Source organism: Physeter macrocephalus, chromosome 8, assembly GCF_002837175.3.
Source record: "Physeter macrocephalus isolate SW-GA chromosome 8, ASM283717v5, whole genome shotgun sequence".
In the NCBI taxonomy this organism is placed as follows: Eukaryota; Metazoa; Chordata; class Mammalia; order Artiodactyla; family Physeteridae; genus Physeter; species Physeter macrocephalus.
In genome coordinates, this window is record NC_041221.1 from 11,501,267 (window position 1) to 11,526,447 (window position 25,181).

At 48.1% G+C, this 25,181-nt stretch overlaps 1 protein-coding gene across 1 annotated transcript in view; it reads left to right on the top strand.

The window, feature by feature from the left end:
- Positions 1-7,790: 7,790 nt before the first annotated feature.
- The window catches only part of BACE2 (beta-secretase 2), a 101,592-nt gene continuing 84,201 nt past the window's right edge, over positions 7,791-25,181 (top strand). The window contains exon 1 of the mRNA XM_024120282.2: positions 7,791-8,102. Within this exon, the coding sequence (XP_023976050.1) occupies positions 7,803-8,102 (300 nt within the window). The 5' untranslated portion in view covers positions 7,791-7,802. The remainder of the gene's footprint in view (positions 8,103-25,181) is intronic.

Sequence of the window (25,181 nt, forward strand, 5' to 3'; positions counted from 1 at the left end):
TTTTTTTGCGGTACGCGGGCCTCTCACTGTCGTGGCCTCTCCCGTTGCGGAGCGCAGGCTCCGGACGCGCAGGCTCAGCGGCCATGGTTCACGGGCCCAGCCGCTCCGCGGCACGTGGGATCCTCCCGGACCGGGGCACGAACCCGTGTCCCCCGCATCGGCAGGTGGACTCTCAACCACTGCTCCACCAGGGAAGCCCAACGTATGTCTTTTAAAGGAGCGATGTGGATCCGTGGACGCTGTTGGTAGGCTCTCCCCGGCAGATGTTCCTCTGGAGGTCCTTCCCAGCTCGACCATCCTGTGGTCTTCAGAAAATCCACATCAAAGGGGTGGCCCAAGCGCCGTGACAAAGAGCACAGGATCTGAAATCAGAATTCAGATTTTGAATCTGTGCCTCGGTTGTCATCTGTAAAATGGGAATAATAATGATGCCTGTGGATAGGGTTAGTTATTAGGATTATCTGTTTCACTGAGAACCCTGCCTGGTACTTTCCCCACCAACCCATATTATTTTGAAACAAGCCTCATTTCCTTCGTAAACACTGCAGCATATGCCCCCGCTAGATGAGAACTCCACACACACACACACACACACACACACACACAGATAAAAAAAGGACTAAAATAATGCCATTTGCAGCAACATGGATGACCCTAGAGATTATCATACTAAGCTAAGTAAGAAAAAGACAAATATCATATGATATCACTTATATATGGAATCTAAAATACAACACAAATGAACATATCTATGAAACAGAAACAGACTCACAGACATAGAGAACAGACTAGTGTTTGCCAAGGGGGAGGGGGAGGGGGAGGGAAGGATTGGGAGTTTGGGATTAGCAGATGCAAACTAGTATATATAGAATGGAACAACAAGGGCCTACTGTAGAGCACAGGGAACTATATCAATATCCTGTGATAAACCATAATGGAAAAGAATATTTTTTAAAAATGTATACATATGTGTAACTGAATCACTTTGCTGTACAGCAGAAATTAACACAACATTGTAAATCAATTATACTTCAATAAAATTTTTAAAAAATAAAGAAGGCAATGTGGTTTAGGAAAAAGAACATAGGCTTGGGCAGTTTATGGACCGGATTCATATCAGGTTGGCTATTTACTGGCCGTGATCTCAGGCTGACCTTCGACTCTGCCTGGGTGCCCTCCTCCATGGCCTGAGCACAGGATGCCTACCTCGGAGAATAAGTCAGAGGGTGTGAGCTAGAGCTAAGAGCGTCCAGGATGTGGTGGGAGCTCAGTGCTCCTGTCCCTCGACGTCCCCTCATAAACAGGGACATCCGCCACCCCCGCCTCCCACTGTTTGAGGATCAAGGTGAGATGGGATTTGTGGCTCAGCTCTGAAAGTTGACGGGCACCAGCCACGGGCAGACAGAAGCAATGATAACACAGATGTCTGTATACTGTGTCCTAACGTGAGCCCTATCATCCTTCTTCCCTATGTTGCGCAGATTTAACTTCTCAACATGAAACGCTAAACTCTCCTTTTCAGTACCCGTTGCCAGCATCCTCATGGACTCCTGCCATGACCTCCAAATTGGTCTCCGTCTCCAGGCTCACCACCCCCAACTCTCCTCCACCCAGAAGCTGGAGTGGTGTCTCCAAAAAAGAAGTATATTTACAGTCTGTCTGTGGTCTCTGATGGAAGGGGCTGTCTGGTCTTATTGGTCCATGTGGCTCTGGCTGTAATGTGGCATCTGACACAGAGGGGCACTCAACGTATGTCTTTTATTATTATTATTATTTTTTTTTTTTTGCGGTACGCGGGCCTCTCACTGTCGTGGCCTCTCCCGTTGCGGAGCGCAGGCTCCGGACGCGCAGGCTCAGCGGCCATGGTTCACGGGCCCAGCCGCTCCGCGGCACGTGGGATCCTCCCGGACCGGGGCACGAACCCGTGTCCCCCGCATCGGCAGGTGGACTCTCAACCACTGCTCCACCAGGGAAGCCCAACGTATGTCTTTTAAAGGAGCGATGTGGATCCGTGGACGCTGTTGGTAGGCTCTCCCCGGCAGATGTTCCTCTGGAGGTCCTTCCCAGCTCGACCATCCTGTGGTCTTCAGAAAATCCACATCAAAGGGGTGGCCCAAGCGCCGTGACAAAGAGCACAGGATCTGAAATCAGAATTCAGATTTTGAATCTGTGCCTCGGTTGTCATCTGTAAAATGGGAATAATAATGATGCCTGTGGATAGGGTTAGTTATTAGGATTATCTGTTTCACTGAGAACCCTGCCTGGTACTTTCCCCACCAACCCATATTATTTTGAAACAAGCCTCATTTCCTTCGTAAACACTGCAGCATATGCCCCCGCTAGATGAGAACTCCACACACACACACACACACACACACACACACACAATGCCATTATTACATCTAAAATGTTACTAATTCCACAACATCATCCAACTAGTGTTCAAATGTCTCTGTCTCATAAGTAACTTTTTCAATATGTTCAAATCAGGATCCAAATAAAGTCCCTAAATTGCAGTTGATTGATAAGGGTCTTGGGACTCTTGTGATCTAGAGCAGGGTTGGCAGACTTTGTCTATAAAGGGTTAGGCAGTAAATATTTTAGGTTTTAAGAGCCATACAGTCTCTGTTGCAACTACTTCAGCAAATAGGTGTGGCTGTGTTTCAACAAAGCCTTATTTACTAAAACAGGCAGCAGGCCAGATCTGGCTCCCAGGATATGGTTTGCCAACCTGTGGTCTAGAGGCTTAATCAGATTCAGGTTTGATTTTTTGACCAGAACATGTCACAGGCAGCATGGTGGCCTTCCATCAGGAGGCACGGAATGCTGTGTGGTGTTATCAGCTGTGTATGCTCAGTACCCAGATCCATATATTCTTTAGGGGCTGCAAAATGACAACAGTCTAATTCAACCATTCTTTCACTTACTAGCTGCAATACTTCTATAAAGAGAAATTTCCCTTCATCAGTTATTTGGTTCCACTGAGGCATGGTCTGTACAAGAAAGTCAAGATAATAAATGCTGGATTCTTTTCCTTTCTCTGCCAGTTTTTAAAAACAATGAATTGGGTTCCTCAGCATTCTTCAAAGATAAACAATGGACTTTTTAAAAGAACATTATGAACGAATAAGTTTCAACATAATTGAAGTGTTCTGAGCCATCGCAATTACTACTTTTAATGATGTTTAAATTGTTGCAGCTCTGCCCCAGCTCCTGATAGGACCTCAGGAATCTCTGATTAACATCCTTTACGTTCTGGTATGACAGAGAGTCGCAGGGTCATCTTGCTGGGTTTCTGTTCCAAGCCTGGAGTCAGCCTCCTCCAAGGAGGCCTGGGGTAGACGGAAACGATATTTAGAAACCCTAATTCAGGCCCTGGGGATGCTCACTTTTTCTGGGTCTTTTCAGTCAACACAGCAAGGAATCGTTTTTTTAAATATGGAAGACCTCGGGGATGCATACACTGAAATTTCCAAATCAATGCAGGATTAGGAGGGCACTGACCCTCTTCAATGTGACATTTTATCTCATTCCTCCCAGGCTCAAATTCCAGGTTCTCCTGGAAGCTTTGAAAACGAGCAATTCTGGAGCCCTGCCTCAAGGCGCAGGCAGGATCCCCAAGTAATTCTAGTGAAGAGTCAGGCTTGAAAATGCCAGGCGTGGATGAAGAGCCCAGTGTGCAATGCTGCCAAGGGGGTGGGTAGGGATAAGGCTGGAGAATTGTCCCCAGGGACAGAGCCTGTCAATGTGTGGGCGGAGAGGTGTAGGTGAGGAGTGAGTGGGGGAGGGGAGGAAGTTGGGATGAGGGGTGCAGGCAGCATTTTCAGTGGGAGGGGCATCGAGAGCAGTAGCCGCAGAAGGGCAGCATCAGGACAGGTTTAAAAAGCGAGAGAAGGGCTTCGCTGGTGGCGCAGTGGTTGACAGTCCGCCCGCCGATGCAGGGGACAGGGGTACCGCAAAAAAAAAAAAAAAAAAAGAAAAAGAAAAGCGAGAGAAGAGGAGCCTTTAACTTAAACTTTCATAAGTTGCTGAGAAGGAGCCTGGGGGCAGGTGGGAAATGAAGCTGCAGGAGAATGAAGAGATAAATCCACAAGCTTCCTCTGGGCTGCAGGTGGCCTGGGTCCCCCTCCTGCTAAGTCTGGGGGGGCCGCCGCTAGGATAAAAGAAAGTGCCCCTCGGATCTAGTCTGCAAACTTAAGGACCAGCTCTTATTTTGCCTTTTCCTCCCAGTTGTTGACACAGTGCCCGGTACAAAGGACTCTTCATACGTTGAAAAGGACTTAAGGTGCAAACATAGAAACCAAAGAAAGCTAGTGCAAAACAACAGTTCTCAAAGTGTGGTCTGACCCTTCAGGGGGTCCTTTAGCTCAAAACTCTTTTTTTTTTTTTTTGCTGTACGTGGGCCTCTCACTGCTGTGGCCTCTCCCGCTGCGGAGCACAGGCTCCGGATGCGCAGGCTCAGCGGCCACGGCCCACGGGCCCAGCCGCTCCGCGGCACGTGGGATCTTCCCGGACTGGGGCACGAACTTGCGTCTCCTGTCGGCAGGCGGACTCTCAACCACTGCGCCACCAGGGAAGCCCCCAAACTCTTTTTATGATAATACAAAAATGTTATTTGCCTTGTTCATGCTCATTCTCTCCTGCCTGTTGGTAGAATTTTCTAGAGACTTAGTAATAGACTGAATCCAGCTGCCTCCTATTAAGGCAGAGAGAAATTTGCAAAAATGCAAAATAATGTCACTTCTAGTTTTTCTCAGACGTTAGTTTTCATTAAAATGTTATTGATGTTGCTGTGTGATGGGTTTGTTATTATGATTTTTACATGAATTACTACATATTGTTAAAATGTCTCAGTTCTATTTCCTCATTTGCTAACTATTGATAGATATGATCCACATAAACAAAAGCTCTTTGGGGTCCTCAATTTTTAAGAGTGTAAAGGGGGCCTGAGACCAAAAAGTCTGAGAACTGCTGGTATAAAGGGAACTCAGAGCTAGTCGTAAGAGCCAGGGAACATCAACATATGCATCAATGACAATCTTTCTGGCCAAGCGCGCCTCCTATTCCTGGAAGGAATCCCTGGTGAGCTCCTTGGGCTGGGGGGTGAGACCCTTCCTCACCTCCTGCTGTCCAGGGACATGATGATGGTGTTTGCTCTTTGCAGGGAGGGAGGGCCCATCTCACTGTAGGGCTTTGGTTTTCCTGAATGGACCAAGGAAGTGTATGGCTGAAAATGGAGGTGGTCAGGCCGGAGGGAGGAAGGGGAGGAGGAGGAGAAGGGGGGAGGAGGGGGAGGGGAGGGGGGGAGGCTATGGGTGCGGTGAGGGAGCGTGGGCCAGTCTGGAGAGGATGTGGGGCTGCTATCGAGGAGTGAGGGGGTCACCTCCTCCCTCCGGACTGCATTGGTCACCAACACCATGGAAAGTGGCTTCTTTCTTGGAGAAGCCCTTCAAGGATGTTGTAAAAGAAGCCCGAAGCCAGCCAACGGGAAGACTGCCACATATGATTTCAGTTAAAACACCTGGGAGGTAAAATGATTGTTTCCCAAATCCAGCCAACACCATAGTTCTGAGTAGGGATCAAGAACTCTATAAGACCATTCATAAAAACAGAGACCACAAAGGGTACGGTCGGTCACCAGAGGCTGTCCCTCCTGCCTGCACCATTTTCTGACGCAGCAGCTCTGCCCTCCTTTAAAACTGCACAAGTTTCTCTGTGACTACACCTTACTGCGCTTGCTTACTCACAAAACTAAACTAGCCCTCTTAAAATGAAAAGCTCATGGATACTCATACTAGATGGAGTCAGGAGTTTCCTGAAGGACAAACCTTAATTAGACTGGATTTTTAAAAACTTCTCTTGTGCTGTTTAATTACTAGAGCAAATGTCTCTAATGTTGCAACTTCTATGTCATGTAGCCCATATGTCAATGTCCTTAATAAATTTCACGGGCTTTTTACAAGGTTACAATCTTCTGAGAGCTGTCTGGATGTCTTTGGAAACCCCTCAAGACTGCACACTGAGGAGTATAAATAACCATTTTTTAAAAAAATTACACTTCTTCTACACCCTTGAATTTGAAATGTGACTATATGAATGTAATAGTTCTGGGATAACTATGCAGATTTATGGGGCATATCAACTTAGGTTATATCAGGGGACCCAACCAGGCCTTTCTGTGTGTGGCTGGGAATTTGTTAAAGTTGGGATATAGTTTGGGGAAATGTGATTTATAGTTAAAGCCATCTGAAAATCAATACAGCTGAAGATCTCTGACATAAGGGTCCCTTGCAGAGCTAGACCTGATTCTAAAATTGGGAAGACAGCAATAAAAATCAAATCTTGAGTAGAAGTAACTGGAAACTGCAGGGAGGAGAGAAGCTTTCCTCCAACCTCCCCGCTGTTTGAAGATGGGCTTGTATTCTTTTTAAAACAGCCAACGCAATTCAGCTGGAGGAGGTAGAGTTTTCTACTCCTTGTTTCCGTAGAAATCGATGGACTTTAGCTTACGGAATTGTCCCCCCTGCGTTTCGTATCTAAAATAAAATAATAACCCTTGCGGCTCGCATTACTGAATGCATTTCTGGGTCTTGGTGTCTGTGGCTAAACAAGTGCTAATTAGATAATCCGCGGAGAGCCCGAGGGGAGCGGGAAGTGGGGGGGGGGCGGGGGGGGATGGAGGCAGAGCTGTAAATTCAATGGCCCAGATTTTGGATGGTGCCTGCAACTTGCTGGGTGGACTGAGGGAGTCCTGGGGCAGGTGAAGGAGCAGCTACTGACAGCATCGCATCTGCATTACGGTCGAGCAGGGGGCGGAGAAGCCCAGGCTCAAAGCCAGCGGCGGACGCCACCTCCCCGGCTCAAACGGTGGGCGCGAAGGGAGAACCGAGGCTGGTGCAGCTACAGCAGCCAAGCCCCCTACCTCCCCCAGATTTCTAGAGAGAAGTCTCCAAAGCTCTCGCGTCCTCCCCGGGCTCCCGCAACCCTTGCCCCTCCCAGCCTCCACTCAGACCTCTTCAAAATCACTCAGGGGCCCCGAGGTGGGGACGGGGAACGGGCGGGAACGGGGGTGGAAGGGGTGGGCACAGAAGAGGCCCCGAGAAGCAGCAGGACCCCGGCGGGGGGGGCTGCAGGGCTGCAGGGACGTGCTTGGCGAGGGGAGGCGCCGACTCTTTCACCCCTAGAGATGCTCGCGGCTTTTCAACGATTCCTACGTGACCCCCACGTCACCCCTGGAAGTCCCCGCCACTAGGGGGCCAGGGAGCACCGGCGGGGCAGCCGGGCGCGCGCGGCCAGGGAGCCAGCTCAGGCCCTCGCTGCCCCTTTAAGGGTTCCCGAAACTTTCCCCCCTGGTATCCGATGAGTCTCGTCACATCCGTTGGCCGTGGCAGCCGGGGCGCGTTCCGAGGAAACTGGGGACTCGAGTTTCCCGGAGAAGAGGCGCGGCCCGAGACGAGCGAGGGTGAACAGGGCAGGCCTGGGCGGACCCGGGCGGACCCCGCGCCTCGCTCTGACCTTGGCCGCGGAGGGGGGAGGGGCCCGGCCCTTGCGGGGCAGCCGCTGCCCGCCAGAGGGGGCAGCGGCGACCAACTTGCTTAACTTGGCGCGGGCTGGAGCGGCTCCGGCGCCTCCTCCTCCTCCTGCCGCACCTCCTCCCCGGTCCTCCTCCCGTCCGCCGCCGCCGCCGGCCCCGCTGCGCGCCCAGCCCTGCCCCGCAGCCCGGCGCGCCGCAGAGTCGCTGAGCCGCTGTCGCCGGACGGGACGGGCCCGGCCAGGCGCGCCCCCCGAGCCCCGCCGCGGGCATGGGCGCGCTGGCCCGGGCGCTGCTGCTGCCGCTGCTGGCCCAGTGGCTGCTGCGCGCGGCCCCGGCGCCGGCCCCCGCGCCCTTCACGCTGCCTCTCCGGGTGGCATCGGCCAGCAGCCGCGGGGCGGCGCCCTCCCCTGGGCCCGGACCCCCCGCCGAGCCCCGCGCCGACGGCCTGGCGCTCGCCCTGGAGCCCGCCGCGGGGGCAGCCAACTTCTTGGCCATGGTGGATAACCTGCAGGGGGACTCTGGCCGCGGCTACTACCTGGAGATGCTGATCGGGACGCCCCCGCAGAAGGTAGGTCGGTGCGCGCTCGCCAGCCCGCCCGGACCGGGCGCCCTGCAGCAGCCGGGGGCTCTTGGGGGCGCCCAGCTGTGCCTCCACGCAGCTTAGCGTCGCCCCCCAAACAGCAGCTGTCCCCGGGGAGCAGGTCTTGGGGACGCAGAGGGCTCCGGGCCGGGAGCCGGGGCGCGCGCACTCGGGACGCGCGGAGCGGTGGCAGTCCTGCCCCGGGCGCAGCCGGGGGTGTGTGCAGGCGCTTCACAACTTGCTAAGCTCTCCCTCTCCGTGTGGCTGCGAGGCGAGAGACCTGTAACTTGCCTCTAACGGGGTTGCCTTCTGGCGAGCGACACGTCTTTTCAGCGAGGAGACCTTCCGGTGGGCCCAGGGAGCGATGCTGCTGTTACTGGGGGCATCACTGAGCGTTAATATTCCCGCCCCCTACCCCGCTCTGTCTCACCGCTAAGGAGGCTCGTGGACGGCCTCCAAAGGCGCAGTACCTTTTCAAAGGGATTCTTGCTTTATCTCAGCTCAAAGCAACCCTGTCCAAGGAGGCTCGCTCGCTGGCTGCCCGCGGAGGGAGCAGCGTTTCCCCCGCTCCACTCTCCTCTGTCGGAGTTGGCTGGTCAGCTTCCTCCGGGCTGGCCTTGCTGCTTAGCCCCTCTGCTCCGGTCAAAGAGTCTACACGCGTGTGGGCAACGTGTTAAAGGCAGTAAAGGGACTGGGGAAAAAAAAATGCGCTGAGCCAGGCTTCCGGGGACCAAGAGGTCTCCCAGTGACAAAATAAAAATAAAATCAAACAGCGATCTCATCCTCATTTTCAATTATTAGCACTTTCTGTAGCAAGAAACAAATGTGCCCAGGCCCGGTCATCTTAAGAAAAACAAAATCCCAGGAGTTGGTTTGGCCCCCTCCTTCTTCCAAACTACCTAATCTGTGAGTTGAAGTCAAGTTTTTCTTACCCATTGAATACGGTGTCTGAAGATACTTTATTTTTAACATTGTCGTTTGGGTTTTAATTCAGCCATGATTCCCCCATAAATAGCACATACTCATGACTTTGGTGTAATTCTAATTAAATTATTCAAGACTTTCTTAAGAGGAAAGACATGCCATGCTAATCTCTTTAAAAAAAGAAACTCTACTGAATAACTTCTAAACTTGTTTAATTAGTTTAAAAAAGAAAAGCCTTCAAAAATGTATTTCGGCTCAAAACTTTGATTCTAGTTGCCTTTCATCTAAGCGCTGTCTTTGGCATCTCCTCGGGTGGATGGTGGCTGGAGACCAGGGGGAGGGCGGGGGTGGGGGGGGTGGGGTGGGGAGAGTCAGCTGAGGAAGCTTAACTTGACAAGAGGTTGGAGCTGGTAAAAGCCACCACGTGAGAACACGCGCGGGTGGTGAGAACCTGGTACATTTCACTTTTCACACGATTTCATGAGATAGTATGAACCTCTTTTTGTGGCCTAAGGATAATCTTTTGGACCAGGCCTTAAATCATTCGCCACTTGGGAAATGTGTGCCTTGATGTTTTGAGTGGAAGGGAATTCTCTCAACTGAAGTAAAGTAAAGTTGGGCAGTTTGGGTCCTGACGCCTGTCTTCCTCCAGAGAAGAGGGGAAGGGAAAAAAGCATCTAGAAGAACGAGGAAATATTTTTCTTGGGCTTGCAAAAAAAAACAAAACAACTTTCCTAAATAATAGTTTGTCTTTATTAATTAAATCCAATGACCTTTACTCTAAAATAATGAAGTTTACTGAATTAACAAGAATGTATTGAGTATCTTATACTGATATCTTTACCTTGGCCAAGGAAATAGTTCATTCAAGGTTATTTCTCAGTTACACACATTCGCATGTTTCCAGGGAGGGCTATTTTTAACAATCCAGATTTAATTTTTACATTTGACGGGAAGTGAAATATTTTGTGCCTCCTTCTTGGCCTGATTTAGTAATAAGCTGCTTTATAGCAGAATTCATGGGTGCGCTTTTCAAATGCCTACTGTAAACTCTTAGGTGTTAATGACGAGTGCATCAGGATTCATTTCTTGCCTGCCTCCCCCTGAAACATCTCCGACCACCAGCCAGGTATTTGCAGCAGGCGAGAGGGGGCAGCCATGGGGTGACTTCTGAACTTGAAGGAAGTTTTTTCCTGCTCTGTTAATCGCCAAGCGTCATGCATATGTTCTCTGCTGATTCTCTGAAGCCTAAAATAAAACTTGCTTAGGTGGAGAGAAAAATGGACTTGTACGTTCACGCAGTAAATAATCAAGAATTTTTTGAAAATTAAATAATAGTCATAGCGAGTGTGGAGGGCTCCCCTTGTGGCTAGCACTGTGCCGTGTACCTGATGTGCCATTGCAGGAACTCCTCACAACAGCTCCAAGTTCTTACCCTGATTTAGGGGATTGGGGCAGCTGAAACTTGGAGAGGTTGAATGACTTTCCCAGGGCAACGGGGTAAGAAAAAAGGAAAGCACGAGAAGTTGAACCCAGGCAGCTGGACTCCAGAACCCAAGTTCTCAATGACCTGGCAGATACCTGGTCCCTTCCCTTCCTCCCTTCTGACTTCTTTTCTTTGGTTTTTGGCCTCCTATCACCCTTTTCAGCCAGAGATCCCTGAACCGTACACCCCAAGGTATTAGGAACTTAACATGTGACACAAACTGGACTCTCCCAGCCCCTGCCGTTCCCTCCATCGAGTCCCCTTCCTTCCAGGCAAAGCTCAAGGCTCAGCATCATGAATAATTGGATCCAGGTTTGCATAGGAGGGAACGTGTGGGAAGATTCAACAGGAACCCGAGCCCCACCATCCCTACTCTCCCATGGGAAAGGCAGCTGTTGGAAATGTGCTCATTCCCTGAATGCTTTAATCAAGAACGGGGGTCCCTCGTTCTGCCTGACACCCTTCAAGACATCACAGTCATGTGCCCGGAGGGCCGTGTGTGAGCAGCCTCACGTTGGCATGGAGATGAGTGCCGAGCCTCTGATACCATTATGTGATTTCTCTCTAACAGTGGAGAACCAGAAGCTGCTTGAACCATGTAATTTGGTCTTATTAATAATAATAATGGCGTTCTAAAGTGATTGTAATTACAGCAATTTCCTTTTTTTTTTTTTTAAAAAAAGACTTCCACGCCAACACAATAAATCCAACTGAAAAAGCTGAAGGTCCGAGGCTATATACCTGGTAATGGCTTCAAAAAGTCTTTTGGGGTTTCTGTTGAAAGATTTTCTGTCATCTCCACTAATAGAGGTAAAACAGACAGCAAAAGGCGTCTCGGATTTAAACGTTGGAATGTATGTAAAGAGCTAACGAATTATTTGGGGGGCTCACATTTTAATCATGGCACGTGGGCTTACTTGCTTCTTATTAGTACACAGTTATCTGGAAGATTTTGGATTGAAGATATGTATCTGTCATATACAATTTAAAAGTTTGTCTTTTTCGGAATAAGCCACCCAGTGTCCTCAAATTACATTAAGCTCGCTGCAGGGGAGGCTGAAAAAGGGTCAGCAAGAAGAAATTGGATGGAAAAAAATTGAGATGGTAAACGACTAAGGACAATGAAGAAAGAATGGATCACTGGGATGGAAAGAGCCAGAAAGTCAAAGCTTGGTTCCCACTAGCTCCTTTGGCGGGGAAAGGTGCCCTTCCTGAGCTTTGGAGCAATGCTTCAACATCAAAGGCTTTATTATGGAGGACTGTGAAAGGCCAAGCCGAGGAATCCACTGCAGACAACTTGGAGAGACAGAGTCTGAGAAATCGTTAACAGCTGTGTATTAATAGCTAACCTTGATTTCAGGCTTATCGGGTTCTGGACACCATGCGAATAAGCATTTTGCCTGGATCACTTCCACTTCATTTTCTCTTCACAACAGCATGTACATGCTGAAGTACGTACCGTTATTTGACTTGGTTTTCAGATGGGGAAACTGAGGCTCAGAGAGGCCAAGTCATTTGTCCCGAGTCACACTGATGAGCGGGCTCATCCATCAGGTCTGCCCCAGTCCACAGTCTAAGCACTTCACCGCTCTGCATGCTGCTATTGGAGTCGCAGTGACTTTTTTTCTTAAAGAACCATCTTTATTTATCTGTGAATGACTTGGAGGTAGTGGGAAGCGTCCTGGACCCACTGCAGGGTCCCAGATCCTAGTGGCATGACATACTTGACGATAGGCAGGTGGCAACCTCCCCAGGCTTCCTTTTCCCCATTGGCTGACGATCTTTCAAGTTCTTCTTAGATTCCTGCAGCTGCTGTAATAAAGGACCACAAACTAGATGACTTAAAACAATAGCAACATACTCTCTCACAGTCCTGGAGGCCAGGAGTCCAAAGTCAAGGTGTCTGTGGGGCTGCGCTCCCCCTGAAGGCTCTCGGGGAGGATCCTTTCTGCTTCTTCCAGCTTCTCGTGGATGCAGGCGGTCCGTGGTGTTCCTTGGCTCTTAGCTGCCTCCCTCCGATCTCTTCCTCTGTCTTCCTGTAACATTCTCCCCCCAGCCCCATGTTTCTGTGTCCAAATTTGCCTCCTCTTATGAGGACACCAGTCTTTTGATTAGGACCCGTCCCGATCCATTCTGACCTCATCGTGGCTTGATACATCTGTCAGGACAGGAACTGGGGTTTAGGACTTGAGCGTCCCTTTTTTTTGGCGGGGTTCGGGGGACACAATTAACCCATAACAAGTTCATTCTAAGTTTATCATTCTGTGGATTCTTTTTCTTTCATTCTATCCCATCTTTTAATTGCCGATAATTTTAATTTGGAATTCAAGTATAATTTTCATCAAAAGCAGCAGCACTTGGTGGTTTTGGTGTTGTGTCGACACAGAGTCTGTGACAAGATATTGTGCTGGGGACGGGGGGGGGGGGTGGGGGGGTGGGGCGGGGGGTGGTCGATAATTTTAATTTGGAATTCAAGTATAATTTTCATCAAAAGCAGCAGCACTTGGTGGTTTTGGTGTTGTGTCGACACAGAGTCTGTGACAAGATATTGTGCTGGGGACGGGGGTGGGGGGGGCGGGGGGTGGTCCGGGAGGGGAGGGTTTGGGTTATTTTCTGTATTTCCGTATCAGTTTCCTCACTAGAGAGTAATCACTTAAATTTTTAAAATGTCTTTTGTCGTGTTGCATGAACTTCTAGAATTGCTGTAATTATTGCATAGTCTGGGAAAAGCCCACTTAGACAAGCTCAGATCACTGGTATTTAAATACCTATGACTCACAAATACTCATGTTGAAAGCTCGTGTTTCATGTTTTAAAGACTTTGTAAGGCATCTGTCACCCCTGCTCAATGGAATCTGTTTGATATGAAATACACGCCTTTTCCCCTCAAGCATCTCCAGCATTTTCTTGACTTCCGCCTGACTTCCTTTGTTGTGGGTAGGTGGCTTGACCTCCCCTGGGCTTCCTGTTTCCTCCTAGCATGATTGCTGACCCCGTTCTAACTAAAACCAAAAGGGAAAGGTCGAGGTGAGCCATAGCGAGAGGGATTTCTCCTCCACGGTGGCTGTGTCAGACCCGCGGAGAGGAATTTAGAGGCGGCGTTTTCCCTTCCCCGGGCTGTGGGACAGCGCGCCCTGGGGGTTATTTTATATCCCAGACGCTGAACGGAGCAGGTCAAGCGTGGGTTCAGGGTCCACCTGGGCTGAGGATGGGGGTTGGTGGCTGCGGACTCTCGCCCCAGCCGCAAGCAGAGGGCAGCAGGGGTGGGCGTTGGGTCCCGTCTGACGCTGAGCGAGGCGCTTCTCCCTGGAGCCTAAGGGCTTCCTTTTAGGACTAGCAATGGGCCTTGCTTACACTTGGCCCCCCTGCCGTCTGTCACAGGTTCCTCCTTGCACTCTGTTCTGCCTGCCCAGCCCAGGCTGAATGCTGACAGTGGACCTCATTGTTTGTTAGTGACAGCGATACCACCTGGGAAACAGAACCCACCTGTGAGGCAGGTGGACGGCCCGCCTCGGCTTCTGTGCCTCGTGCATGGATGCTGAGGAGTACGGTGTGAGTGAGGGTGTGTGTCCCAGATTCTGGGCCAGTTTCCCGGGCTGTGGACAATGTGCGTGTGATGCCTGGTTGGGCTGGCTGTCACGTGGCTCCCCTTCATCCTCTCCTGGCCCAGATGGACTATTTGATTTTTTTTGCCTATCGCTACTCAGTAAAAAAGTCGCTTTTTTGCTCTTGGAATTCTCAGAGAGGTAAAGAGACTCTCGGAGAGCCGACATTCACCGCAGGAAGGAAACAAAACTCTAGGTTTGTTTCTGAGTTCATGCTTGCTACCCCGCACAGATCTCAGGTTGGACGTTTCCTAGTTTTATTATACGGCGCATCATATACCAGTACCTAGAAACACACAGCCTCAGCTCTGCCATTTTAGGAAGATGAAGAGGACTGTCTGCAGCGTAAAGGGGTGATGCCCTGGGCCGGCTCCATCGTGCCCGCGAGCCATAAAGGGCAGTGGAAAACCTCTGCCTCCATTTCACACTAGACTGAGGACACACGGGAGGAGGATTTATGCCCGGCCCTCCTAAGGACCCTGCGCACCTCCAGCCCTCCCCAGCCCCGTGCTGGATAAATGCCCTTCTTGGCAGCGGGCTGAGAACGACTTCAGTTTGTCTGCCCTGCAGACCCCCTGCCAGAAACCCAAGAGACACACCCACAAGGCAGCCCCCTCGGAATGGGGCACCGCGGGGGGTGGGGGGGCTGGGGGGGGTGGAAGGGTGGAAAGCACTGAACCAAAAAGTTTTCCAGGTGGCCTAGGGAGGGCGGGATAATCAGGTCTGACCCCCTTTCAAGGCAGGATACATTGCCAGAGGGAAGCTGCTGCTTTGTGAAGGTGGGTGTGGACTCCAAGCCCCGGAGGGGCATCCAGAGCCCTTTTCACTACACTGAGCCTGCCTCCTGGGGAAATGCATGAGCTTTTCCCAATCAGGCAAGCCACCGAGGAGCAGGCAGGTCTGCACGTTTGTCACAGCCTTTGGGAATTAGGCATTTCTGGCGCCGATCCCAGATGGGCTGCTTGCCAGATATTCATGTGGGCGAGCAAATTCTTCAGCCTTTCGGGGCCTCGGTTTCCTCGTCTGTAAACAGGGGATTTCACCGGGTAACCTGAGATGCTTCCTAGAAGCGCTGACACTCGGCGATTATAGTCCATTTTGTTGGTGAGAGCTTCCGATAGCCCTAATTTTCGGCAGCTGCATGCAGGTGAGTCACCCGGGGGTCTATTAAGATGCAGAATCTGGTTCAGGCCCTGGGGAGCCAGGGGAGGCTGGATGTTGCTGGCTCCAAGGGCAGAACTGGAGTCCTTGCTCCACAAACCAGCTGGCTGCTGGGAGGACTAAGCACACCTTGTAGGGTTGGTTACAAATACAGATTCCCAAGACCCAGGCCAGACTGACGGGGCGAGAGAGCCTGCACCGGGGCCTGGGAATCTGCATTTTATCACGTCTCTCAACTCCGTCCGCCACTTAAGCAGCAAGCCTGGCCCCATGCCTTGGACACTATTTGGAGGCCCCGAAGAGGCCAGAGTCTCCTCTGCTGGGTGGTTTCCTGAACGGAATCGGTAGGTTCTTTCATCTTCCTAAAGGCTGTTGTCTGATTAAGTGTTAACTCTGCCCATTTAGGAAATCTCTACCTGTAGCAGACTGGGTTCCAGAAGCTTCCTTGCACTTGGCAGGCTGGAAAGGTGGAGTGCGCATTCTCCAGAGCAAGAGCTCTAGGGCCCTGCTGTTCAAAGTCTCTGTGCTGACTGTGTCCTTTTTAAATTTCCAGTCTGTCCCTGTCAGTCGTTTGTAAATCAATGAAAATGAATTACTAGGAAGAGGAAAGTTTAAAAGACGTACGCGTACAAGAGCCATATTTTAAGTTATTAGGTTCAGCGGACATCCGGTTTTCTGTTTGCGCTGATCTCAAAGTTTCCAGGGCTTCCTCCCCCATCCTGTGGTTACCTTATTGCTGACACGTAACCATTTGTTTGTGGATGGGTGCCACCAGCAGGGCATTCATGGAGTGCAAGTTAGAAGTTGTTACAAATGGTTCCAGTTGCATTTGTTTTGCCACCTCCTGTCTTTAGCGGGACAGTGGTCATTTTCACTAAAGCAAAAAGGAAATGTGAGTGTTGGGTTCTTGGCTTTCAGCCCTCTCAAGAGGGGGTGGGTATAGAGCTTTATCCTAGGGGTGGCAAGTAAGTCTAACTCAGAGGTTCCCGATCCAGGGAAATTGTATCCTCCAGGGGCCATTGGGCACTCTCTGGAGATATTCTTGGTGTCACAGTTTGGGTGGTACCACTGGCATCTGGTGGGTGGAGGCCAAGGATGCTGCTTGACGTCCTACAATGCACAGGACAGAGCCCCTCACCCCACGAAAGATTACCTGCCCCCCAGTGTCAGCAGTACCAGGGATCTGAAATTCTGCCCAGAGCAGGGAGGGAGGCTGTCCGTCAGAAGCGTCTGTGTGGGCACCAGTGGGGGGCGGCAGCAGGCCCACACCTGGGGGTCTGCGGATCTTTGCAGTCCTGTCTTGTTCCAGTGCCGTGGTTCTTCTTGCCAGATGCAGTAAGGCACTTCTAACTCGAGTGACTGGCGATTAAAGAGGTGAAAGAATTTTGAACTAGACTCAAAGGATGAGCATGCTTTATTCCTTCATTCCGTGTATTTATTAAGCACCTGCTGTATGCCAGGCCCTGTCCTAAGCCCAGGGATGCAACAGGCAACTAGACGAAGTTGGCCCTTGCTTTTCCAGAACCTGCGTGCTTGTTGGGAAGACAGATTGTAAAGAAAGTAAACAGAAATTTTGATGGGTACCGAGAGACAGTACAGGCTGGTGATGGGCGTGGGTAAAGACCCCTTTAGAAAGGGGGACCCATGGTTCCAGGATGAAGCCAGGCAGGCAAAGCCTATACCAGGAGGGCATACAGCACCAGCACAGTGGGTCCCGGGGAGCCGCTCTGACATGCGCGGCTTTTGGAGCAGTTCCTTATTCATCTGCTTTAAAATTGTGCTTTGAGGTTCGATTTTATTAGAACCAAGGCCTTGCAAAGTGTGAAAACATTATGCTACATGCTTCTAGGTCACGTGTGTGCAGGGTGTGAGGAGTTGGGGGAGGGGAGTTAAGTATGGTTGTCAGGGAGAGTTTCTGAATGAGGAAGGAAAGTTAAACTCGGGGTGCCAGGGGCGGTGGGGTGCAGGAGACCACTTAGACTTGTGTCTCGGTTTGGGTTTCCCCAGAAACAGACTGAGACGAGCATGTGAGTCGGACAGTTCATTTGGAAGGGGATGGGGCAGTGAGGGGAGGGGAAGTGTGGGTGAGGAAAATGTTGCAGGCGTGAGCAGTGGGCTCAGTCCCCTGGGATCTCTGAGAGGGACTGTCACCTAGACTCAGCTGTCCCAGCTGAAGGGCAAAGGAGCTGGACATTTATTATCCACTCCGGTTGGTCCTGGGTGAGGGCTAACGGGGGCAGGTTTGTGGTCCTGCAGCTGCTGGCAAGAGAAGCCGGCGGGCAGAGTCCCAGGAAACTTTCGGGTCAGGGGCACAGAATTATCGGCATCAGCACAAATGTACTGCGGCCACGGCATCCCTCCTGCCTGGAGCCATGGCTGGCCCGGGCTGGGCTAATATTTGAGGACTAAAAGAATGATTACTCTCTACCGCTGAATGTATTTGAGAGCATCGTTTTGGCCCACGAGTCACAAAGCAGAGTTTTAAAGCTCTGCTTTAAAATCCTAACTTCCTGGAGTGTTCTAGAATCTAACTCACGAAAGCCTCTGTGAGTCAGTCCGGAGCGAGCCTCTCATTGCTGCGTGTACTTTGAACTTTTTTCTGGAAAAGGAAGATGTGATGTGTAAAAGCACTGGGAGAAAATGGTTGGGGGGCAAAGAGAGATTTCGTTTGAGGTTAAAAACAACCACAAAACCTCCTTTGAAAATCGAATGCTCTGAGCATAAGGATTTTCAAAACCTTTTGAGTGGCTGGCGCCTTGTGATGTGGAAAAGCAGGGATGCAAAGGTCACAAAACTGCCAAGTTCCTGATCTAGGGACACTGACATGTCATCTAATCCATAACCACATTCACCCAAGTGTAGCTCCCATGTGTGCAAAAGAAATTTACTACCTAATAGTTTGCTTATAGTCTCCATAACATCAATTCTTCAGTATACACAAATTTCAGAAATATATAAAATATTTTCTGTTGTCCTTTGGTCAGTAAGTGTATGTACATTTTGGCTCATTTACCCTGTAGGACGTGGGTGACTTCCATTTCCCCACCTCCTTGGTTGCTTCACCCAAACAGGAGATGCTGCAGTGCCCATTCAGGCTGGGCTGGTGGTAGGGGTGGATTCCTCACCTTCCTCTCCACGTCTGAGCAGGTGTTCCACTTGGAGCCTGCTCATCTCTGTGTCTTCGAACGCACGCCTTGTTGTCCTGGGTTTATGAACCGTGAGGCTGGCTGGAGAACTGAGAAATCCCAGTATTTGTGTTCAGGCTTCCGGGGAGGCAGGGACCTGCTGAACCTCAAATCTGAGCCTCATGCCCCAGCTCAGCTTCACCAGAGCTCTGTGGGGGGCTCCTGGGGGTCAGCACAGCCAGTGGTCACTGGTGCCCTCTTCCCGTTTCCTGCCGGTCCTTCAGTCAGCACCACCTCCGATCCCCACCCAAGAGTGAGTTGGAGACACAGGAGCCCCGGGCAGTCCCGGCTCCTCTGGCCAACAGCACCTTGATGTATCCCTCAGAGACTTTTTTCTTTATTATTGAAGAACAGTTGATTTACAATGCTGTATTAGTTTCAGGTGTACAGCATAGTGATTCAGTATTTTTATAGATTACACTCCGTTAAAAGTTACTGCCAGAGAATGGCTATAATTCCCGGTGCTGTACAATATATCCTGTTGCTTATCTATTTTATGCATAGTAGTTTGTATCTCTTAATCCCCTAGCCCGATCTTGCCCCTCCCCCTTTCCTCTCTCCGACTGTATATACGCTTACTACATCTTCTTTATCCATTACTATTGATGGACAGTTGGATTGCTTCCATATCTTGGCTGTTGTAAATAGGGCTGTTATGAACATTGGGGTGCATGTGTTTTCTTATTCTTTGGCTATATACTCAGGAGTGGAATGGCTGGATCATACGACAATTCTATTTTTAGTTTTCTGAGGAACCTCCATACTATTTTCCATAGTGACTTCACCAATTTACATTTCCACCAACAGTGTAGGAGGGTTTCCTTTTCTCCTCATCCTCACCAGTGTTTGTTATTTGTAGACTTTTTGATAATGGCTATTCTAGCAGGTATGAGTTGATATCTCATTGTGGGTTTGATTTGTGTTTCTCTGATGGGTAATGATGTTGAGCATCTTTTCATGTGCCTATTGGCCATCTATATCACTTCTTTGGAAAAATTTCTATTCAAGTCTTCTTCCAATTTTTTGATTGGGTTTTTTTTTTCATATTGTGTTGTATGAGCTGTTTATATACTTTGGATATTACCCCTTGTTAGTCATACCATTTGCAAACATTTTTTCATATTCCAAGGGTTGTCTTCTCATTTTCTCAGTGGTTTCCTTTGCTGTGCAAAAGCTTTTAAGTTTAATTAGGCCCCATTTGTTTATTTTTTTGCCTTAGGAAACAGACCCAAAAAAATATTGCTACGATTTATGTCAAAGAGTGTTTTGCCTATGTTCTCTTCTAGGAGTTTTATGGTTTTAGGTCTTACATTTAAGTCTTTAAACGATTTTGACTTTATTTTTGTATATGGTAGGAGAAAATGTTCTAATTTCATTGTTTTACATGTAGCTGTCCAGTTTTCCCAACACCACTTGTTAAAGAGGCTGTCTTTTCTCCATTGTATTTTCTTGCCTCCTTTGTTATAGATTAATTGACCATAGGTGTGTGGGTTTATTTCTGGCTTTCTATTCTGTTCCATTGATCTATGTGTCTGTTTTTGTGTCAGTACCATGCTGTTTTTATTCCTGTAGCTTTGTAGTATAGTCTGAAGTCTGGGAGGGTGATACCTCCAGCTTTGTTCTTCTTTCTCAAGATTGCTTTGGCAATTCAGGGTCTTTTCTGGTTCCATATGAATTTTAGGATTATTTGTCCTAGTTCTGTGAAAAATGCCATGGGTATTTTGATAGAGATTGCATTAAATCTGTAGATTGCTTTGGGTAGTATGGCCATTTTAACAATATTAATTTTCCACTCCAAGAGTGCAAGGTATCTTTACATTTCTTAGTATTGTCTTCAGTTTCCTTCATCAGTATTTATAGTTTTCAGAGTATTAAGTCTGAAAGGAAAGGTGAAGTTTGTTCCTAGGTATTTTATTCTTTTTGATGTGATTTTAAAACTTTCTCTTTCTGATAGTTCATTATTAGTATATAGAAGAGCAACAGATAACCGAATATTAATCTTGTATGCTGCAACTTTGCTGAATTCATTTATTAGTTCTAATCGTTTTTTGGTGGAGACTTTAGGGTTTTCTATGTAGAGTACCCTCAGTCTTGAAGCTCATTTTACATTGTCATCTGCCTTGATGCTGTTGATAAGCCCAATGCCTTTGTGATTTCTGATTTTTGTCTATGAAGTGTATATGAACTATACATGAGATATTGTAATTGTGTTATTATTAGTCCTGGTATTTTGAAACTTCATGATGACGTCTTTTTTTTTTTTTTTATGCTGGATGCTTGGTGAGTCTTTTCAGTCTAGAATTTCAAGACATTCAGTTCTGAGAAATTTTTTAGTAACTGTTCTCTCCTTTGGACCTCCTATTATCCAGATGCTGGGGCCATCCTGTGTGGTCTCTCCTATTTCCCATCTCTTCGTCTTGCCTTAGGAAACAGACCCAAAAAAATATTGCTACGATTTATGTCAAAGAGTGTTTTGCCTATGTTCTCTTCTAGGAGTTTTATGGTTTTAGGTCTTACATTTAAGTCTTTAAACGATTTTGACTTTATTTTTGTATATGGTAGGAGAAAATGTTCTAATTTCATTGTTTTACATGTAGCTGTCCAGTTTTCCCAACACCACTTGTTAAAGAGGCTGTCTTTTCTCCATTGTATTTTCTTGCCTCCTTTGTTATAGATTAATTGACCATAGGTGTGTGGGTTTATTTCTGGCTTTCTATTCTGTTCCATTGATCTATGTGTCTGTTTTTGTGTCAGTACCATGCTGTTTTTATTCCTGTAGCTTTGTAGTATAGTCTGAAGTCTGGGAGGGTGATACCTCCAGCTTTGTTCTTCTTTCTCAAGATTGCTTTGGCAATTCAGGGTCTTTTCTGGTTCCATATGAATTTTAGGATTATTTGTCCTAGTTCTGTGAAAAATGCCATGGGTATTTTGATAGAGATTGCATTAAATCTGTAGATTGCTTTGGGTAGTATGGCCATTTTAACAATATTAATTTTCCACTCCAAGAGTGCAAGGTATCTTTACATTTCTTAGTATTGTCTTCAGTTTCCTTCATCAGTATTTATAGTTTTCAGAGTATTAAGTCTGAAAGGAAAGGTGAAGTTTGTTCCTAGGTATTTTATTCTTTTTGATGTGATTTTAAAACTTTCTCTTTCTGATAGTTCATTATTAGTATATAGAAGAGCAACAGATAACCGAATATTAATCTTGTATGCTGCAACTTTGCTGAATTCATTTATTAGTTCTAATCGTTTTTTGGTGGAGACTTTAGGGTTTTCTATGTAGAGTACCCTCAGTCTTGAAGCTAATTTTACATTGTCATCTGTCTTGATGCTGTTGATAAGCCCAATGCCTTTGTGATTTCTGATTTTTGTCTATGAAGTGTATATGAACTATACATGAGATATTGTAATTGTGTTATTATTAGTCCTGGTATTTTGAAACTTCATGATGACGTCTTTTTTTTTTTTTTTTATGCTGGATGCTTGGTGAGTCTTTTCAGTCTAGAATTTCAAGACATTCAGTTCTGAGAAATTTTTTAGTAACTGTTCTCTCCTTTGGACCTCCTATTATCCAGATGCTGGGGCCATCCTGTGTGGTCTCTCCTATTTCCCATCTCTTCGTCTTTTGGTTCTACTTTCCATATTCATTTCTGCTATCTTAATTCTAATTTTCAAGAACACTTCTCTGAATGTCTCTCTTTTGATTGTGCCTTATTCTTGTTTCAAAGTTGCATACCTTCTATTACTCTGAGAAAATTATGATTTTTCTTTGAAGTTTTCTTTCAGCTTCCTGCCTTATCTTCTGAATTCCTTTCCTCAGGGTGTTTGTCATGGTCTCTGTGTCTCACCTAGAGGCTTTTCTCAAATAGTGGTGATTGTGGCTGTCTTTTTGTGTTTAAAAGAGAAACGTTACAAGGTTGATTGGAAGTTCAAGGCTGTGTGTACACAGGGTATAGAGTATGTTCTCATTATGTGTGTCCATGTCTAATTTTTGAAACATGGCAGTGGTAATGATTCTGTTACCAGACCTGTGGCAGATATTTTCAGTTGAGTGATCAAACTAAAACACTTTCCCCAGTCTCTTCTCTCCAGCCTGAATCTGTTCACTGGAGCATCCTTTGCGACTAAGGACACAGCTGTGGACAATGGGATCTAAATGGGGTCTCCTGAGGGATTTCAGGGAAAGTGTATGTTTTCCTGATAAAGCTGGCAGGTGTGGCTGGGATTATACTTTCTCCTCCCTCCTGTGTTTGATGCAAATGCAAGGCCTTCCACAGGGGCAACCAACTTCTGACCTTGAACAGTAGGTCAGGGAGAACAGCAGAGATCTGACACTGACTTTCCCTGAGATGTTTATCTAATACCAACTTTCACAAGAGACTTCTTGATATGGAGAAAAATAAACCCCTACTTGTCTGGGCTACTCTAAAGCTATAGTTTTCTGTTTACTTGTAGGCAAAAGCATTCCAAATGATGCACCATCATGTCTTTGGGGGGAAATAATAGCTTAATAATAATTTAAAAATAGTTTAGGGCAATCTGTCCTTCTTTTCCTCTCCTTGAACTCTCCAAAGAAGAGAAGGACACGTCTAAAAATCTTGTCACTATTGTCTTTGTTGCTGTTATGGACAAGGTGCTTATTTCCAGTGATCGAGGTGTGTCCCTGTTACAGGAATCTAGGCTTTGGTCACCACAGAAGGAACCCCACAAGAGAGGACCACCAGAGGGAATTTGTATGGGGTAGACCAGAGATCAGCCAACTCAGGCCTGTGGGCCACATCTGCCGGTTTCCTTAATAAAGTTTTATTGGAACACAGCCATATGATTTGTTCACATGTCATCGGGGGCTGCTTTCACGCTACAGTGATGGAGTTGAGTGCATGAGACAGACACCATTTGCCAAAGTCTAAGATCCTGACTATCTGGCTTTACGTGAAAAAGTTGGCTGACCTCTGGGTTGGACTGTCAGCTGCTAGAGACTAAGGAGGGAGTAGTAGGGCCAACTGACTAGCAGTGGTTTCTGCCCACTGCAGGAAGCTGCAGGTGGGAGCCATCCGTGGTGGGGATGGGGAGGAGGAGACAGTGGTTCTAAGGAGCCCCCTGCATGTAGACATCAGCCACATCCAGAATCTACCATCCATGAAGTCAAATAACAAAGTTCCTGCCCCTTACCTTTCCGCTCCCCCTGTTTCAGTCCTGGAGAAATCTGGGGCATCATTGTGATCAAGGTGGGGAAATAGAAATAAATCCAACCACGCCTCGCCTTGCCCTCTGTATCTCTGAGCCTCAGGCAGGCCCATTATATTGGATGCCAGAAAGAAGCTTCGACGTTAAACAGGACGGGACTTATAATACCTAAAAATAAATTTATTGCCACAAAGCTATTAGAAAAATATAGCTTTGGCCAAGATTTCATTAAAGCGTGGGGAAGAGCAATTTGCAGAGCTTGTTTGAAGGCATTTGTATGACAAGAGAAATTTCTATTAAAATATTATCCCATCCTACAGAGACTGTGGAGGGAAGTTTAGAAATGTCTGGGCAGGGCTTCCCTGGTGGCGCAGTGGTTGAGAGCCCGCCTGCCGATGCAGGGGACGCGGGTTCGTGCCCCGGTCCGGGAAGATCTCACATGCCGCGGAGCGGCTGGGCCCGTGAGCCGTGGCCGCTGAGCCTGCGCGTCTGGAGCATGTGCTCCGCAACGGGAGAGGCCACAACGGCGAGAGACCCGCGTACCACAAAAAAAAAAAAAAAAAAAAAAGAAAAGAAATGTCTGGGCAAATTCACATGCATTTATCCTTTGGCTCAGAAAGCCACTCCTAGGAATTTACACAAAAGTTACATTGGGCAAAAATATGAAAAGTAATTCACAAGGCTATTCTTTGGGATGTTACTTGTAATACCTAACGATTGGAAACAACCCAAATGCTCATGGGAAGGGGACTGGGGGTGGGAACCGTGGCACATCTGTCCCATGGAACGTGAGGCAGCTGCAAAGAAACGAGGATGCTCTTTTTTTTTTTTTTTTTTTGCGGTACGCGGGCCTCCCTCTGCTGTGGCCCCTCCCGTTGCGGAGCACAGGCTCCGGACGCGCAGGCCCAGCGGCCATGGCTCACGGGCCCAGCCGCTCCGCGGCACGCGGGATCCTCCCAGACCGGGGCGCGAACCCGGTGCCCCTGCATCGGCAGGCGGACGCGCAACCGCTGCGCCACCAGGGAAGCCCCTACGAGGATGCTCTTTAAAAGCTTCACGTGAGGACAACAAGGTGGAGAACAGAGAGGACAGTGTGCATCTAAGAAAGTGGATCCAGCGCATGCAGGTGCCTCTCTCGCGAGACTGTCCAGGGCAGAAGTCTCCAACGTGGAGCAGATCCTGCAGCCGTATGAGCACAGCGTCTGTTCCCGCACACACCCTCCTCTTCTTACAGAGGCTCTGCCGTAGTTTTCAGCCTTCAGCACATCATTGGTCTGGTTAGTTTTTAAAGACAAGACCTCTGGAGATGAGTTACACGCCTTTATTTCCCAGAAAGCCACAGTTCCAGATTTGCTGACTTTTGTTGCAACTATAAGTGGCCGTCCGCAGCATGCTACTTCATAAGTATTGAAAAAAAAAACAAATATAATTAAAACATGTCCTTTAAGGTGATATTTTATTTTATTTTTTAAAATATTTTTAAAATTTTATTTTGTTTATTCTTTTTTTTTTTTTTT